Below are 18,681 nucleotides of genomic sequence, written 5' to 3'. Positions count from 1 at the left end.
TATTAGCAACTGGACTTAAATTTTAAAATTTTAAAAATATAGAAACTAAATCCTTAAAAATAAAAGTATAATAACTAATTTTTAAATTTATAAAAATAGATTTCCAACATATTTCAAACTAATAAATTTTATATTTGTAGTAAAATTTCAGTTTCGAATTTCTTTCTTTGAAATAATCTTAATATACTTTAAATAATAATATTATTATTATGAGAGATTTTTGGGTGAAAAATAAATTTGATGTCAAAATTTGTAAAAGAATAATAATTTTTTGGTTTTTTATTATGCATTATGCTGATTTTAATTTTTCATTTGTTGTACATTGTATTGATTACATTCAACATTGTAGTTGGTCAATACATATTTTTATTTATCTTGTAATTATAATTATTCAATCTTTATATTAGTAAAACTTAAAAAGCAAAAAAAGAAGAAGAAGAAGAAGATTGATGTTTTATGCTTAAGTCATGTGTTTTTTAAATTGTTTTTTTAATAAATTTTATGTAAGGTATAAAAAGATAAAAACATCCTATAATAATTATTATTATCAATTTTTTTAAAATTATTTTATTTTTTTAATATTATTGCAATTAGAATTGGTATTGTGTTGATAAGTAGCATCAATTAAATCATAAACTTAAATAATATTAACATATCCACAATGTGAGCGACAAACAAAATTATGTAACAAATATATTTATAAAAATTGATATAAATGATAAATTACTGTAAATAGTAAATGAGGTTTTCGTTGAATGGTGAAATTCACATGTGTTTAAATCTATAAAAGTACCACAAAATCCCTTGTACTATACCCTAGATTTCATTTTAGCCCTTTTATTCAAAAAAAGAGACAAATTGATTATTGTATATTAGATGAGTGAACAAAACAACCCCATCCTTTAAAGTTGCTTGCTTTAGTGTTTTATATATAAAGTATAATAACAAATTTAGTAGTCAATCATTACCTTTATTCAATTTGGCTCTTAATCTTTTATTGAAAGCAAATTAAAATTTTTTGAAATTAATAGTAACAAATTAAAAAATCAATTAAATCCTTTCAAAATTTTAAAAAGTCTTTTAAAAATAATAAAAATAATAAACAAAATTTATTAAAAAAATTAAAAAATTTATATTTTTTATTAAAAAATAATACGGACCGATTCATATTGATTTTTTTTTAAAACAGTTAAAGATTAAATTTCGAAAGCCTTATAACCATCGAACAAAAAAATTTATTCAAAAACGAAGTGTTATCAGCTTCAATAATTTTTCCAACATTTGCAGGTAACTAAAAATAAATAAATAAACAAAATGTGCATCCTAAGCATTAATACGTGCATAATGTCATTAGCATTTGCTTCAGAAAATATATTTGTTGAACTTAACAAAAATGAGAAGCTGAATACATATTAAAGGAACAAGAGATTCACAATGTTCTAAATAATATTTTGAAATAGCCTAAAGATGGACAAACCACCCAACATCAAAGAGATCAAGAGGCTTATAAGGCTTGGAAAAAGAAATTTTCCATTGCTTGCATTACGTTGCTAAGCAGAATGGATAACGACATCGTGCGTAAGTGCAAAAAGCATGAAATAGAATAGGAAACGTAGACAACTAAGTTCGGTGGTACATCCACCGCTAAAATCAAGTAACTCAATTAAACTCTACACCTACACCACTCAGCATCAAATGTCAAAAATGATAGAGTGAGATTAAGGACACAAGTTACACTTATTTGTAAACTACAGGTTCAAGCACTTATTCAATCTTTACCTCATAGTTAGGAACATATGAACCTACACCTTATCTACAATTATAGCATCAAGAATTTGGATGTTGCTTTAAGCCATTTACTATTGGAAGAAAAATGTATTGATACAGCCAAACCTAATATTGATTTGTATATGGTAGGAACAAGTTCCAATGAAGCTTCCAGCTTTAACGCAAATCATATGGTGAATATTAAGGCAAAGCTTTTAACAAACTATAATTAGGCACAAAACAATTCTCCCAATACATTCACAGTTAACAAAAGCAAAACTAAAGTAAATGCTTTAACTGTGGTAAGAAAGATCACTTTGCTCATGAATGGACGAAACCAAAGAAGATACATACCTTTTAAGGCAATTTTTTTTCCAAGACCCTTACAGCATTTTTAGATGTAATGAATGTAATTAATAGTAGGGGTAAATTTCAAAACTATACATTAACTTTGATTTAATGGGTAATTAGATATATGAATTTTAATTTAGTACATGCACATTAAACTCTGATTGATTCAAATTATATATATAAAACTTTGATTTTGATTTAACTATACATATTCGCAAAAATAAATGTAATTAAATAAATATAATTATTTATGTATACAATATATAATACTAACATGATACTATATTGATAATTGTGTTAGTGATTTGCAAAAAATAAATCAAACAAAAAATTCATATATAAAATTGCACAAAATCAAAATTTATATATAGCATTGCACATTTGATCCAAATTTATGTATAATTTTAAGATTTATCCTTAATACTAATATAGTTGTTTCTAATATTGTATTTCTAATTGAATCTCATCCTCTGTGGACAAAAAAACTCAAGTGTCACAAACCATGTAGCTCAAAGACAGATTGTATTCATAGATTGCTACCTAATCCACAATAAATAAAATATAAACAACAGAAGGGTTGAAGTAAACTATATTGGTATTTGCAAATTGAGTTTGTGTGGTAAAAGACCCCTAATACTACATATGTTATTTGCTCCCAATCCATGACCAAACTAAGCATTAAACTTTCTGAACTCAAACAATTAATTAAAAATTTTCATTCATATTAGTTTATTCCGTTCCGATGGTAATCAATTGGGAGATGTAATATAATATAATTGAACCGGAAATCATTTATCGACTCGAATAAATAATCCCCATTTTTCAGTGAAGAAGCTTTGGACTGGATAAAAAGTTATTCATGTAATAAATCAAATAATCATAAGATACAATGAAACCCTTGCCTAATTTCATTTTCTACCAACGAAATGAAATCACTAAACACTTTTTAACAAATAACAAAATCATCTTTCTTATACATCATTTTCCGCGGAAAATGATATATAAGAAACTTGATCTATTTAGAATAATAGGGAAAGATAGAATGATTGTCTATGTTAGCATAGGGTCTATGAATTGACAAGCATTTTACGGAGAAAAGAACTATTCATTCATTTTCACTGTTTTCACTAGCAGAAGGAACACTACCTTGTGGATCCACATCAACAGCTCCTTCTGGATCTTCATCAATGCTGTCAATTCCATCATCTACATATGCCTGGGAGCTCACCACCTGTCCCCTCAGATCCTTGTGTTTTAGATTACCTGTAAATACAAAGATATATTGGAAACTGGAAACAATTCTAAGCATTTAGAGTGGCACTTGATGATAAAATTAGATTATGTTATCTTATTCCATATTTGATAGACGCACGATAGGAATATACATATTATTTTATGTTCAGTATGTGAAGCTTGGAGTTTACAATAGGATGATACAATTATGTTTGGCCACCCCACCCCCACCCATACTCCCACTTATCAAAATATTATGTTTGGCCAAAATCAGATTTCACTGTGCAATTGTAAATACACAGTTGTAGTGATAAATAGTTAATGGGTCCGGTTAACCGGTGACTATAGAAACTAGTTGAGGATTATTTAATTACCATTTTGATTTTTCTAGAACAGTTACAACTTTTTTCTATAAAACCCATCTTAACTTGAGTATACACATTTTAAACATAAATCCGTCTCTGACATTCATTTCTAAGTTGGAATAATATAGGCTAACATTTCTCATATATATATAAAATATCTAACTTAGTAAGTACAAATCTAGCCGGAGGATTAACAATATCATCCCATTTCAGTGGGACATACTCACCTATACTAAGAGGACGAGTTATCCAATCATTGCCAGTTTGGACTTCAATGAATATAAATAAGACATTTAAAGCATTAAACAGAAGTAACATTTTGACCCTTCGGAGAATCTAATTTTTCAAAAAGTAAAAAGGCAACAAAGTATTTTGTAAAATCACACTGATTTTGCAATAAATATGATAGCAAGTCACTATTTAATCTCCAAATTGATGAAAGAATACATCATCTATTTTAAAGCACCAGTATAAGAATTTTGTATGAGTCTTTTCTTTAAGCCAGATTCAAGAGCTAGACCAGATAAATTTCACAAGTAACCTGGAATTTTTAAAGATGTACTAGAGCAAATGCTAATTGTTTATCTGACCCTAACTTGTTTTAAACTAACGTAATAATAATTAATAAAACTAAAAACTTTTATACTGGTTTAAATGAGCATACGCTTCTTCAAGAAAGAATGAAAATATCAATGAAGCTTAGTAATGTTCCAAATATGAAGAATGTAGTGTTCTAAACCAAACCCAGGTCCCCAACTCCCTCAAATAAGCTAAAAATAAGATAATGCGGTACATACCCATCCAGAAAGTGCACCCGTTAGAGGTAGAATGGAGAAGAGCCTTGACACGAAACAAAAAGCGTTCCAAAGATCTTTTAGTAGCAGGTATTTTGCTAGTGATGGCTGTTTGTTTCAAGCCCTTCAAGTACCAAATATGACAATTCAATATAATCTGCTATCATTTCAAAGTTTCTGACTAAGCCTCAAATGGATTTGATATACAAGGCTCACCTTGGCTTCAGAACATAAGGTCTGAATAGTTCGTGTAGCCTTTTGAAGTTCTTTCACCTAATGAAAAGAACTAGTCATAAGGCCTCTTCTTCTAAGCTTCAAACTTGGACCAAGCATGTCAGAAAAAAAAATTGTATCTGATCTTACCAACAGAAGTATGGCTTCATTATGCATTTGGAAGTGAACCTGCAAGAAGTCAAAAGCTGCAATACCAAGATGTCAGCGCTCGGGCAGACAGCAATCAATGACCATATTCATTTCTAAGATATAACTACCTTTAAGGAAGGAATCAACGAATTTCCCACCGTACTTGACTGCCATAGCATGCAGGGTGACCTATGCCATCACATGTCAACAAGATTACTGCCTGAAGCATAGCAACAATAAAGAGGTACTAACTACATGACATGTTAGCAAGAAATTTTTGTAATAAGCAAAGGCACTTCTATTGATTAACCACCACATACACTTCCAATTTAGGATAAGCAGTCATTTAGCTTTTTACTCAACAAAACCTAGCTGTGCCCAACTTTCCTAAACCTCTGAAACAATAAAAGTTCTTACAAACTATTCTAGGGAACTTCTATCTGAGATAAAGTATAGTCATGAAAAAGTACAAGGGTTCTACAGTTTCACTAATATATTAAATCCATAGAATTACACATGCCAAATGGATAAAGGAGAGCGATTTCATGATCCTGGTGTTCTCTCATACAATCATAAAATTCTCTCAAAAGAATTCCTAAAACAATGTTATAGAAGTAGTGACAGAAATTAAGAAGGCCAAAAATAAATGAAAAGCTAAAGGAAAATGTCATAAAATCAAATCTGAAATGAAGGCCGTTCATGTACAGAAATCAGAGACTTGACTAATTTCCCTAGTGGTGGGGAAGGTTCAAGGCTGGGAATGTAATATGCATATTTAGTTATTAGTATCTAAGAAATGTTGGCAAAGAAAACCACAGTTCTATTTGGTTACCTTGTCATGGGTTCTGCACATGCTAACTAGTGCAACAACCACATTAACATTCTTTTGCAGCCTGATCAAAAGTGTGTGAACATTTACAGGTTGAAAACCAGGTCGAACCTTCTCTAAGCGAACAACTTCCTTAACCTACAAAGAGAGAAAAAGGATAAGAATTGCAACACTTTTCACTAGTGTTTTCTATCCCTTATGATCAATGGAAACAAAGCAGCAAAATTACTGCTTACCAATTTTCCAAGAACTGTGAGATTCACTTCAAACTGCACAAAGGGCCAACCTCAATCAACATGTTTGATGGGAAACAATAAGAGTAATCTTTGAAAAGAACTTGGAAAACAGAAGATGCCCTACCAGCACACGGTACCATGAGAGGAAAGTTGCAGAACATAGAGTTGGGAAACCATAATCCTCATCTTCTGCTATTGTTGTAAGAGAGACCTGACAAAGAAATCCCCTTTTAGTGGTACTACATACAAATGAAAATGGATTCAATTGATAAGAATTGTACGCCAAATGACCCTCATGGTTCATTCTAACTTAAAATTGTCATCTTAAACTAAATCTTAAGTAGATGCAATAACCCAGAACAATGGTAAGACAAAAGAGACAAACAAAAATGAGAAGACAGGAACTTGAGAGAAAATAAAAGAAATTAGGGGTAGAAATCAGAAAGAAAAGAGAATTAGGGCAAGGATATCCAATTTATCAATATTTAGATCTCAATAATCCGTAATAAAAATTGTGGCAACCATTATTTGCTTGTGAAAAAAGAAACAAGTAGCAAAAAATATGCAGTTGTGTTTTATTAAAATTGGCAGTTCCATTTTAAATGACATGAAACTAAAACAAGTATGAGAACTAAAACTCACTCTGAGAAGGTAATGCACATACCTCCCTTTTTCTTATTTGTATAAACTTTGCAACTGAATGTGTCTTTTAACTCGTGAGGCTAACTAACCCATAAAAATGAACCCAATAGTATTATCTGTAACTAAAAGTCAAGATGAACACTCATAGGCTACAGTGCTACACCTTAAACGTTAATATTAATATAAAAATCAAACACCAATTATAACTCTAAATTCACTAAAAGTTTCCTCGATACTGAAATTTACAATTGAACCCAACAAAATATAATATGAAACTAATGAAACATGTCCAAAATATAATCCTTCAATAAGCATGACTATATTCCACATCATTATCCCCTTAATATGAGAAAATGCAGGATCAAATGTTAAAGTATTGAAGTAAAAGAAATGACCAACATATCCCTGTACAAAATGCCAGCAACAGATATCCAAACTTTTATCGACACTTCCAATAGAACTAACATGATCTTGTCCTTCATCACATGTAAGTCACCTGCTCTTAACTCTCTAAGAAGGAAGAGCAATTCTATTGCTAGGACAGAGGACGTACATAGAAAAACTGGCAGATCCCTAATGTATAAACATAGCATTGAAGGACAATTTCTGAAGCACACTATTAACCTTGCAACAAATGTCAACTCAACAAAGTCAAATACCTGTGGCAAAATTGTGCAGGCAAGCTCATCAAGCAAATCAGAAATTGACTCATCATATTCTAAGTAAGTCCGCAGTATCTTTTGTACCATTTCTCCCTGGAAAAACCAGCATGTATTTCAGTAGCTATATGCATAACTACATGGTATGCTAAAGTAAGAAATCACAATCAAACATAATGTAATTGGTCTCACTTTGTTCTTCCAGCCATTCTCAAGATTTTTATTGTCCCACTTATGCTTCAAAAGTTTCTTAGCAGAAGATGAAAGTCTGCCACGCAATAAAGGAAGGATCTGGTGAAACGCTGACTGTACGCTTTTATCATCTCCGTCCAACTTATCCATGACCTTCAGAAATGATGTAACAGCTGATTCCAAAGTAAAAAGAGCCTCTGATGCCACAATAAAGGAGAAAGAACATGCTGTGGAGTAGAATCTGATACAAATTAGCTACAATGAAAGGATAAATAAGCACCATAAAAGAACTACGGAATAAAGGCAAGCGTTTTGCACCTGCATCAAGGATACACTCTACAAATGAACAAGCACCAAGATACAAATATTCTATTGTACCAGGTGAAGGACAAGGGTGCACATCTAAGGAACCAGTATCTAATGCTTTATCAGGCTGAAAGGCCTCAAGGAGATCTGAAAGAACTGATCTGTACCTTTGAACTTCAGAAAGGTTTAGCATCTGTTCGAGGAAAAACTATTTTAGTAGTAGAATACAACTTTTTCAGAAAAGAAAATTTTCTATCGAAACATAAACCAAATAAAAGCATCAGTTGTCAAGATGGAAAGTGCCGCACAGACATGTATGTACACTCAAAGGTAAAGGTGAGTAAAAGTATTCACCTTACTGAAACAATTAAGTATTTCCTTAAACACCATAGTAGAAATTGAAGAATTTGATGGCACAACATTGGTTAAATCTGGGTTGCCAGCAGCAGTGGATTGAAGCTTCCAGTGTTCTTGACATGTTTCGTTACCTACAATACATTTGATAAGACTACAAGAATATAGAAGACATGGTGTTGGCAACAAAATGAAACTATCATGTTACCTTCTCCTTCTTTAAGAATACAGAACGAACTGTCTAAGTTCCTCTTAAGACTTTGAAAGAGTGGTCTAATTTTGCTAAGAAATTCATCCAATGTCATCCTGGTAACAGCAGCAGAAATAATGTTCCTTGAGGAACATTGTTTGCTCGGAGCAGCAAAGTAATCCAGCTTGTGTTGAAAATCATGAATAAGGTACAGGTATAGGGGCAACTGTCCAGAAATAACAAGTTTTCTACATGTCACCTAATCATTTTATCTATATGATTTGAAGGAAAGAAAGAACTACATGAAAAATATACCTCAGCCACAGGGTCAGAGCAACAGGTGTCGTGGTCCTACATTTGAAAAGTCACATTCAATGACTATGATCATTCTTTTAATAGAAAACAAGAAAAATAGGCCTCATTAAGTAAAATTGCATTTTGATATTTTAGGACTAAACGCTACACCTGCTAGGTCAACAAGCAATGAGCAAACAACTTAATTAGCACATAATAAAAGGTTAACAAACATATTATTTTAAAGGCACTTGAAACGAAGACAGGAACGTAGGCCATGAGAAGTTCAGATGAATTATCTTTACTGAGTCCCAAGATTATGTAAATCACATACAACAAATGATTATGCACCAGCCAGTCAAATGCCACATTCTAACCAAAAATTTAAAGGAACTGTGCAATAGTTGAGAGTTAAACTGTAAGGAGACACACCTTTGAAAAAGTCAAAATGGAAAAGCATTCCAATAGAAGGGGCCTGAACCTAAATTTCTGTGATTCCAGAGCTTGGGAAACTGGAGAAACTTCTATAAGCACCGACTCATTAAAGACATGAGAATTGTGATCCACTGATGCTGAGGTTGCCATATCTTTTGAAGAAACCTTATCTGGTACCTCCTGGCTTGTCACTGCTCCTGCTTTTCTCAACAAATCAAACAATGTTTGCTGGTGTAGGTTTCCATCTGCACCAGTTGCTGAGGTCTTTGAAATCTTTTTATGCTTCCTCTTGTATGGAGATGCGGATTCAGGTGTCATCTTTGGCTCATTCTTCTTTTCTTTATTTCCCACATGGTTTGGTTGGTTTATGAATGCTGATCCACAATGCTCCACTCGAAGATGGAGCTGAGGTAGTGTTACAGGACACATTCTGATGGAATGACTTAACAAGCTTTCGAGAAATCTGCATCAACAGCCAGCTGGTTCTTACCATCAGTATATAGAATTAGTTCATAATACGATATGATATGCGACACCCCGAAGGATAAACAAAAGAAGCTGTAATTCATAATAATGAATTAGGCTACCAAGAACTACATTTCCGTAAACTGTTCTGTGTCACACTAAAACATGACTTGTATTACTTAGTTGGGAGAATAGTTAAAATTTCATAGATCCACTACACATCGATTTTGTTCGTGATTATTCTTAAATCCTCAATTGACTGGATAAGGAGAAAAGACTACCGCTAAAAGGTTGCCATGTTTTCTAGCAACCAAACAAGGAAAGCAAAACCAAAATGAGAACACTAAACCAGAAATGTGCTTAAGCCAGCCTTAGCCTCTCCTCTTGTGAAGGGAGGCTTGCTAAGTTGGGAAAACTAACTTCTTCCTTATAGAAGCATGGTAACTAGCTTACTACATTCTAGGTCAGGTGAGGGCCAACATCTCTCCTTTTTCTCCTGATATAAGATAAGATCCTTTTTTTTAGTATACCTTCATCCAATGCAGGTTTTTTCAATCCCGGTGAAATTATATTTCCCATGAAACCTGCCAGCATAATTGCCCTTGGTCTCTCCTTATATCTTAATCTGATTTAAGGATAATGGACAAACTAGCAAGGAGTGAGGATTTGATGACTTACACTAGGTTCCTCATTCGCTTTAATAGCTTCTGCATTATGTCATCCTTTGAGGTCTGACTTATGGATTCAAATCTCCCATCTACTTGTGTACAGAAGGCATTGAGCTGTAGCAGTGGAAGACCTATAAACCTCAATTGCATGTTTAACAATCATGTTACTTAAAATCAACATCTCAGAGTAAACTATTCACCAGTTCCCTTATCCAGTTCATTGCATAATAAAGAGAGAGACAAATAATCTGTTTCTGCTTTCCTGTCAGAGACTGCCATTCAGCTTCTAAGAAGTACTGGCATTTTAGAAAAGGAGTCCATGTCAGAAAAATGGTCCAATAAAAAAATATGAACAATAAAATAAAAATAGAGAGCTAAGAAAGATCAACATAATTTTAAGTATCTTACAATAGGAAACAAAAATCTTCACAACTTTTAAATCATAGAAGAAATGAGAAGAAAACAACTGTCCTCTTAAGTAAAACAGTGTGGATAAACACTTAAAAGTTGACATAAAATCGTTTTAAATCATAGGTCTGAAGTTTTCCAATACTCGGCAAACTTCATGAACAAATCACAATTGTATACAGAAGATTAAAATGTTAAGGATCTAACTCAAACAATAGCTATTACATAGAGGAAAATCACACTGAGAAAAGCATTTTTAATGCAATAGCATCATGAAACTCTGAGACTCAATGGTGAAACAATATGATGGTCGTGAGTGTTATGCTTGATCTGACCTTAGACGAGGGAAGTAGCATAGGACAGCCAAGTAATGCATCAATTCCACCAAGAGATCCTTGGTTTGTCAACCGTTCCACCTGCCATTGATATCAATTTATTAGAAAGCTTTCTTTTTTAATACTTCTGATGACTAAAACAGTATACACTTACAGTTGATAGTAAATGGAAGTTAGCAGGAAGAAATTGCAAAGAAGCATTTCTGCAAGAGAAGATTCCAAGTTCACTACACCCAATCTCTAAGGAGGATGATAATAGACATTCAGATTCAAGGGAAAGCATTAAAGAACATTACTGAGAAGAAGAAGCCAATGGCAGAATGTTCAGACAAATAGGAGACATTTCACCGTCCAAGTTCATCCATAGCTCCCCTAAAGAAGTAAAAAGTAGAAAGAATAGACTATAGTCTATCATGAGTTTACATAAAACTTCAGGCAAGCACAGACAGCATTTTTAAACCTACCTTCTAAACAGCAATACGGGATCCTGCTAGGCAACTGCCCACCATCAAGATCAGACAGAAATATAGATTCAAATTCTCCTAAATGCTTGCCAATCCTGCAAAAGACAACTTTCACGCATGCAATTAATAGTTTTATTATCTTCCTAAATCCTTAAAACTTGCAATCTACATGACAATAATAATAGATTGTTGAAGTTGTCTCACCAATCCATGATAATAGGGTGAAGAGTTGTACTTTCTAAAATTGCAGTCAGTTCATCGTAAAAGAAGATCAATGACAAGCATGATTGTTTGCAAGATTCTAAGCCAGTTTCAAGGAGCTCCACAGCCTCCTCAGCATTTGATTTCTGTTTGCTCAAGATAATAATATTTGAGGTCTCAGAAAGGTGAATGAACAGTAAAGGTGAAATCATACATCCTAAGCTACTCAACAGGGAAAGAGAATGACAAGAAATTTCCTATATTTTCCTGTTAGTTGAAAGCACGAGAAAGGATTTCACAATCAACACTTATAAGTACTTGGAAAACAATAAAAAATCAAACATAGATAAGAACCGAGTATTACGCAGTAAAATAGTTCCAGAAGAGAAAGAATTTGAAAATTGTAGGTAGATTCAATTTCGGTTTCTGCTCTCTACTTAATATGCAAAACTATTCTTCAACTAGGATCCATCCAACCTGTTTGAACTGTTCTGTCCACTAAGGAGGCCTTGGTGCAATTATTTTCTATCCTAGAGAAGCTGTTGACTCCCTTTTAAAATGTGGCTGCAGATGAGACATGGAGACTTTTCTATATACCTTATCCAGAGACCACAACTTCACTCATATCTTAGCTTTTATTATGGTCTGAAACATTGGAAGAAATGGGTTTTAATTGTTTCAAGCACAACTATTAATCTCCATACTTTTGATGCACTACTTTAACATCCATATAATGGTCTAGACTCAAGATGCACTTGTTGATTTTTTGTAGTCATTAAAAATTTTCTTGTAACTAATGAAAAAACTATGTTCTTCAGACTGCTTGTGGATTTATTGGCACCAGTGACAGTGGAACCATCTATTTACATCATATCCTTCTCATATGCATGGTCAAATGCAGTCAGTCACCCCAAGCTGTAACATAGACTTTTTGACTACCAGTTTTAATGCCAGTAATGCCCAGCCGAAGCAATTATTCAAACCATCAACCTCCTGGAAAGAAACTTTTACAGTAGCTTGTGATGTGTCAAGATAAAAGTTTTTGTCAATTTTCAGCAGGTTTCTGCTTTTGTTTTGCTTCTAACCAGTCTTCAGCATTGAAGGATAAACAACAGACATGATTAAAGGAAAAAGAAAACAGCAATTTACCTTCAAGATCACAACATGCCATGTGTAGCATGTACAGTTATAATAATATGCTGCAATCTTTAAGTAAGATCAAGTGATCAACAACTAAATAGCAATATAATAACCAAGAGCCACAGATAGGGGATACACTGATACTAGGTCCTACCTGAAATGGTGATGATGAAGTGACATTACTTTCAACCCCTAGACATGAAACTATTTTTAAGATTCCAATTAGGCCCATCTTTTTGTACTTCAGATCCGGATGGCCGACCTGCCCAATTGAAGGTAATGCTAGTCAAAGTAACTTCCATTGCTAAGATCCTCCACTTAAATCTACAGCACAGAAAATTGAGAGATACAATCTAAAAATTGCACTAAAAGTCAATGTTCAAAGCACCCTATTCTCAAGAGCCATGCTGGTGCAAGATACCTGCTTCCGAACAATAATAAAAAGTTCATTTGCAATGGAAGAGCCCAAACAGTCAGCACCAGAGCGAGCTAGCAGTGCCATATGGCTGAAGACCTCATAAACCTGCACTGACTGAATGTTAATGACACTTTCACGTACAACTTTGTCCTTATAAAGGTTAAAAGATCAAAAATATAATGAGCAGCAATAAACCTTATAAAGATTTTCTATAGTCAATCCCTCCAAGTAGTCCAAGATTCCTGAGAATAACATTAAACTAATGAAGAACACAATAGCAGCAAAAGATAAAGAAAATCTGAAAGCAAAAACTTAGCTACCATTTATATGATAAGAAAGTGGAATCAGTTCCCTTGCATGTTTTGAGGCAAGTGAAGCCATAATCTGAAGAGCAGAAGTAACTTCAAAACTAACAGCAGAGCCCACATGAGTAACTAGTGCACCAAGAACCTGCACAAAGCCACATGAAAGTCTCTTGGAGAAAATGAACCTAATCTTCAGAGAGGAATATATTGATGCTTACTTCCTGTCTTGAATAAGTATCAGCAAACTCTTCAAAAAGAAGAGTATACATGTAAATGCCAAAATCCCTTGCCTTTTGTTCTTTGCAAGCCAATATATACTCAGATAAAGAAAGGAAGGACAGGAAATATTCCTAAGAAAAAAAAAAAAGATGCAATCAGATGAGTTTCTGGAATATATTCAGCAAAATTGGAATGATCTTAATGCCGAAGAATAGCAACATATACCTGTGCGAGTTCCTTGTTCCCACAAATGCATTGATCAAGCATAACTTCTTGAATGCAACCTTCAACAATTTTCTTCTTAAACACCTTTTCAACGCTTTTTCGCATGGACTCACCATTTGTGTACAATAGTATAAGTAGCCACATGTCGATTACTTTGTGATCTCGAGGTTTTTCAAGGCCATTCAATTCCTTCAAAATCTCTTGACAGAGTAGCTATAGGTAATGTGTAGATATAAAAGAGCATATCAAATTAAAACCATAAATTGTCAAATAAGAAAGAGGATATAAAAACATGTATTGTCAAATAGGAAAGAGCATAAATTACTTACACTCTTAAATTGAAGGCTAGATCTCAAAGCATCTAGAATAGATGCCTCTGTGTTGTCAACAACCAACTTCCCTTTGAGTTTATTTTTTTGAATTGTGCGATTATGTGGTGTCCTAACAAACTTTAAATGCTCACGTATCTGTGAGATTATTCTTCGAACATTTAGTTGTGTGGCAGAGAGCAGTAAAAATCGAAGCAGACAGGGCATGTGCTCCGCATCAATTGTTCTAATGCATGATAGTGCTATGGTTATGACCTTCAATGTAAAGAAAGAGAATTAAATTAGATATCAAAGCAAGAGCTACATAGCACCTTAAAATTTTCATCGGCTGCTAAAAACGTATTAGAATGATGAAAAGAAGAGGGCTCAAGTCAAGTTTCTCCAGTCAATAAAGGTAAAAAAGCCACTTGAAAGGAAAAAATTTATATATTTGTTAGAGAATATTCAATTGAGCTAATGGCATTACATATTTTCACATCAACAAGTAGAAATACAAAAAACAAAAGGCAATATACATTTGATGAAATTACTGGAAGGATCAAATAAAAAGTGTATTAATGGCAAAGAAGGCTGATTAAGGTCACCAAACTATAATTTGGGACTCCTTTGCAGATCTAGGTTTAATGTTACTTGTGGCTGGTTCCGTTTAAGTTTTTGTTTAGTGGTTTGGTTTCGGTTTAGACATTCCTGTAAATTCAAGTCTTCCTAGAAATGAGCGTATTGGAAATTTCAGGGGCCTCACATTGGTGTACTAATATTATGTATGGCAAACCCGTTTGGAACTGTCTTTGTTCTTGCAACCCAAAGTTGGTCTATGTATAGCCTGACCTAGCCTTCTAACTTCAGAAGACACAATAAGAAGGTTTCTGTATCAAATACTGAGTGAATTCAGGTGAAGTTGAATACCTTTTATAGCTGTGAGTGCCTAGAGAACACAAAGTGAAATCACCTAGGTATTTTCCTCCTAAGAAACCTCAATTACCAAACTCAACAGCCTTTGTGCTAATTATCCTTAATTCAACTTAACTGCTAAGCCCAGGAGCGCAGCTAGTCTACCATAACTACAATTACCTCACTCTGGGTAACCAAACAGACATAAACTTCTAACTTATCTACGACTGATAAAAGAACTGAATTGTAACATTCAAAACTCAATTCCAATCCTGTATTTTATTTCAGGTGTAATATTGAACAAAAGACCCTGAACCACTGATTACTTTGCGCTGCATTAAATAGCTGTATTATTGTAGGACAAGAAGACAAAATATTGAATCCAAGAAGTAACGTTGTCTTCTATGCTGAAGAGCGGAAAGTTTCATTTGCATTAACCTTGCAATACTACTTTGCAGATTTGTTACCACTTATAAGAAATGTCATTATATGATAGAACATTAAAATAAATAAAATAAAAATCAAGTAAACCACGTAGTGGAAAAACTAGACAGAAGAGAATAAACCTGTTCTTGCAACTGATCATCCAAATTAAGATTTGAAAAAGAATCGAGCACAGGAACAATTACAGATGGGTCCTCATGAAGCATTTGCTCAAGGGAATCAATTACAGTCTTGTTATTTTGATCACCAATGATCTCGGGCAATGATCCAATTATCTCTTTCTTCAAGTGTAAAGGACAAATGGAAAGAACTTGCAATAACTTATCGATGAAGGAACTAGGATCAACAACAAAATCAAGCCACCGAAACTGATTAATGATAAGCCTAGAAACATCATCTTCGAGGGACAATGATGTTTGGGAATCTCCAGGAACTACATCAAAATATTCAGGAAGTTTCTCAAGGAGCATAATTTGGAGGTCTAATTGGATCGGTGCAACCAGCAAGAGATGCCGGACTAAGCTTTCACTTCTAGCGGGACCAAAATTACTTCCGTTTGAAGACATGAGAACCCTGAAAGCATTTAATTTGTAGGAAAAATGAGGCATTTGGTCATAAATACCAATGGAGTAAGCAATGCGAAAACCTTAAAACACCTTCCAACTGAATCTCATTCTATTCTCAAGAAAACATATATATAGAAGGATAGATTAACTGATTAGTCCTAAAATCCAAAAGAAATAATAAAGCCAAAAACTAAAAGAAAATCCAGTACGATTAGTTAAAAAGCTAGGCAACAGATAGATTATGCATGTAAACGGGGAAGCAAAAACGAAAAATTTTAAGTTAGCAATTGGAAAAAGAGTGAACAGACCTGCGAAGATTGGAGGAAGACTGAATGTAAGAAGAGAAACCAGATAGAAAAACGGAGCGATCGTCAGTAGAAGAAAAGAGGCGGGAGAGGTGGCGGCGGAGCTTGTAGGGATCTGAAGGAAGGGAGGGCGGGCCTAACGGGTTTACCAAGGTACAACCGCCCTCAGCTAAGATCGAAACCATCTTCTCAACAGCATCAACGGCAGTGCCGATGTCGTTTTGAGGTTTGGGGATTTTGGGCGGAGGAAATGGAGGGACAAAGGAAGAGGAAGATCTCTTCCGTGACTGTTGTTGCTGCCGGAGCAATACCATTGTTCTTTTTACTCTAAGAGTTCAATTTGCAGCGGCTTTGTTTCGGAGGCCGGTGGGCGGTGATTTGGTCTAGTGATTTTCCCTTTGCTTCTTTGGAGAAATGACTGGAAATAAAGCGCCAAATTTCAAGAGTAGGAACCGCTATTTTTTTAATATATAATTTTGAATTTTTTTCCCGTCATCCTCGGGTCAAAATTCAAAAGACGGATCACCCGACCCTAATCTCAATGCTCTCTCTCTCTAAAAACACAATACTATTTTTTACTCGCTTTTTTTTATTTAAATTAATTTTTTTTTTTAGGAACATGGGTAAAATACTAGAAGAAGCTCATTTTTTAAAGTATGACAGAAAAAGGTTAATTTTGTTCAAAGTTATGGAAATAGGCCAATTTTATAAAAACGTGCCTAATTAATGTTATTTTCAGGAGAAAGTCAGAAAAGTGCGTTTAGTTCTGCACTTTTTTCCCCTCTAACCAATTAAACGCGTCCAAGTCAATGCATTTCCCTTCCCAATAGTCACTTCCAACTACTATTTCAAATAGCCGTTGGCCCCTCCAACCGTTAAAAAAAACTATAAACCCTACACACCTTCTTCTCACTCACATTCCTCATAATTCTCTTTTCTCTCAAATTTCTCAATCAACTCTAAAAATTCTCTTAAATTTTTTTCCTAAATTCTATTTTTATTTTTTATTAATATTTTCAAGATTTTAAAAAAAAAAATTGTTCGTGTTCAACATAATTTAGCAATGGTCGGATCTTTAATCTGTCTCGATAACAAGAACATCCCTGCCAACCAATTACAAATGGTAAGAATAAATTTTAATTTTTTTTATTTTTTATTTCATTATTCTATTTTAACTTAATATTTTTTTATAATTTTTACGTAAATAGGGCGTAAAAGTAAAGTCGAACTAATCCGAAGCTTTAGTTTTTCCTCGATTTAAGTCCGATGGTGGTTTATCTTGATCTAAATGGATAATTTCAATCAATTAAGTACTTCTAGAATTCAATTTAATCCATAATTCATATTTATGAAAAATTACAAATTTTTCCCTAATATTTTAACTTTTTCCAATTTAGCCCTTAAGCTCATAACTTGAATATAGTTCATTTTAGCCTAAATCCAACTTAACCAATGTTACTAGGGACCTTGAAACAACCCATAATTATCAACAATTCGCAACAAAACTCAAGGATTTATACTTTTAACAATTTAATCCCTATTTCCATAATTCAACAAAAATCACTTAACAAAACATGTTTATTTTACAACAAAGATAAATAACCCTTCAACAAACATCAAAACACAATAAAAAATCCATGACAAGTCCCTCTAACTTTGACAATTTTGCAAATTAACCCCCGAGCTAGCTAGATTAAGCTAAAATGATCACAAAAACATAAAAATCATTAAAAACAGGGCTTGAATTCACTTACATTCATCAAACTAAGCTTGACCGAATAACAATTCTTCTCCAATGGCTATTTTTAGGGTTTGAAACAAAATAAAGAAGATATCATCATTATTTTATGCTTTATTTAATTAGTTTTTTCTTTTATTTACCAAATTACCATATTAACCTTATTACTAATTAAAAATTTCAATAAAATCTATCCATGTACATCCACTAACTTTAAATATGGTATATTTACAACTCAAGTCCATTAACTTTCATTTCCATAACCATTTGACCCCTTTAACTAATAGAACTCAACTTTTTCACCTTTTACGATTTAGTCTGTTTTACCTAATTAACCATTTAAATTTCAAATTTTCTTAGCAAAATTTTAGTACGACCTTAATATAATCCCGCAGAAATTAAATAAAGATTAAAATAATAATTTACTCATTGGAATTGTGGTCCCAAAACTACTATTTCTGACACCACTGAAAACAGGTTGTTACACATTGTATGGCCCGGGTTCCTACACCACCTCGCATAACCTCAGTTTGTTTGACCTGTCTCGGAT

General features: G+C 33.3%; 1 protein-coding gene across 2 annotated transcripts; it reads right to left on the bottom strand.

Annotated features, from left to right (window-relative positions):
- Nucleotides 1–2,960: 2,960 nt before the first annotated feature.
- LOC107956218 (Fanconi anemia group D2 protein homolog) lies at nucleotides 2,961–16,827 on the bottom strand. 2 transcript variants are annotated; one of them, XM_041097789.1, is made up of 31 exons: nucleotides 16,397–16,827; nucleotides 15,645–16,095; nucleotides 14,188–14,442; nucleotides 13,859–14,071; nucleotides 13,633–13,764; nucleotides 13,430–13,559; nucleotides 13,305–13,351; nucleotides 13,113–13,214; nucleotides 12,846–12,953; nucleotides 11,555–11,697; nucleotides 11,351–11,445; nucleotides 11,183–11,258; nucleotides 11,041–11,089; nucleotides 10,887–10,967; nucleotides 10,344–10,439; nucleotides 10,154–10,257; nucleotides 9,008–9,473; nucleotides 8,597–8,632; nucleotides 8,300–8,507; nucleotides 8,092–8,225; nucleotides 7,750–7,930; nucleotides 7,432–7,658; nucleotides 7,240–7,335; nucleotides 6,063–6,149; nucleotides 5,939–5,971; nucleotides 5,706–5,840; nucleotides 5,002–5,062; nucleotides 4,874–4,929; nucleotides 4,727–4,783; nucleotides 4,514–4,634; nucleotides 2,961–3,381 (listed from the first exon to the last, which is right to left on the bottom strand). In XM_041097789.1, the coding sequence occupies exons 1-31, from the start codon at nucleotides 16,705–16,707 to the stop codon at nucleotides 3,224–3,226; spliced, it is 4,449 nt and encodes a 1,482-aa protein (XP_040953723.1). In that variant the 5' UTR covers nucleotides 16,708–16,827; the 3' UTR covers nucleotides 2,961–3,223. The 2 variants fall into 2 exon arrangements, with proteins under 2 accessions (XP_040953723.1, XP_040953724.1); XM_041097790.1 differs by having other exon boundaries at nucleotides 7,810–7,930; nucleotides 16,397–16,819.
- Between the last annotated feature and the right edge of the window lie 1,854 nt (nucleotides 16,828–18,681).

Source organism: Gossypium hirsutum, chromosome D07, assembly GCF_007990345.1.
Source record: "Gossypium hirsutum isolate 1008001.06 chromosome D07, Gossypium_hirsutum_v2.1, whole genome shotgun sequence".
NCBI classification, from domain to species: Eukaryota; Viridiplantae; Streptophyta; class Magnoliopsida; order Malvales; family Malvaceae; genus Gossypium; species Gossypium hirsutum.
The sequence above is the reverse complement of the archived record's forward strand: the minus strand, read 5'-3'. Positions and strand labels throughout refer to the sequence as shown.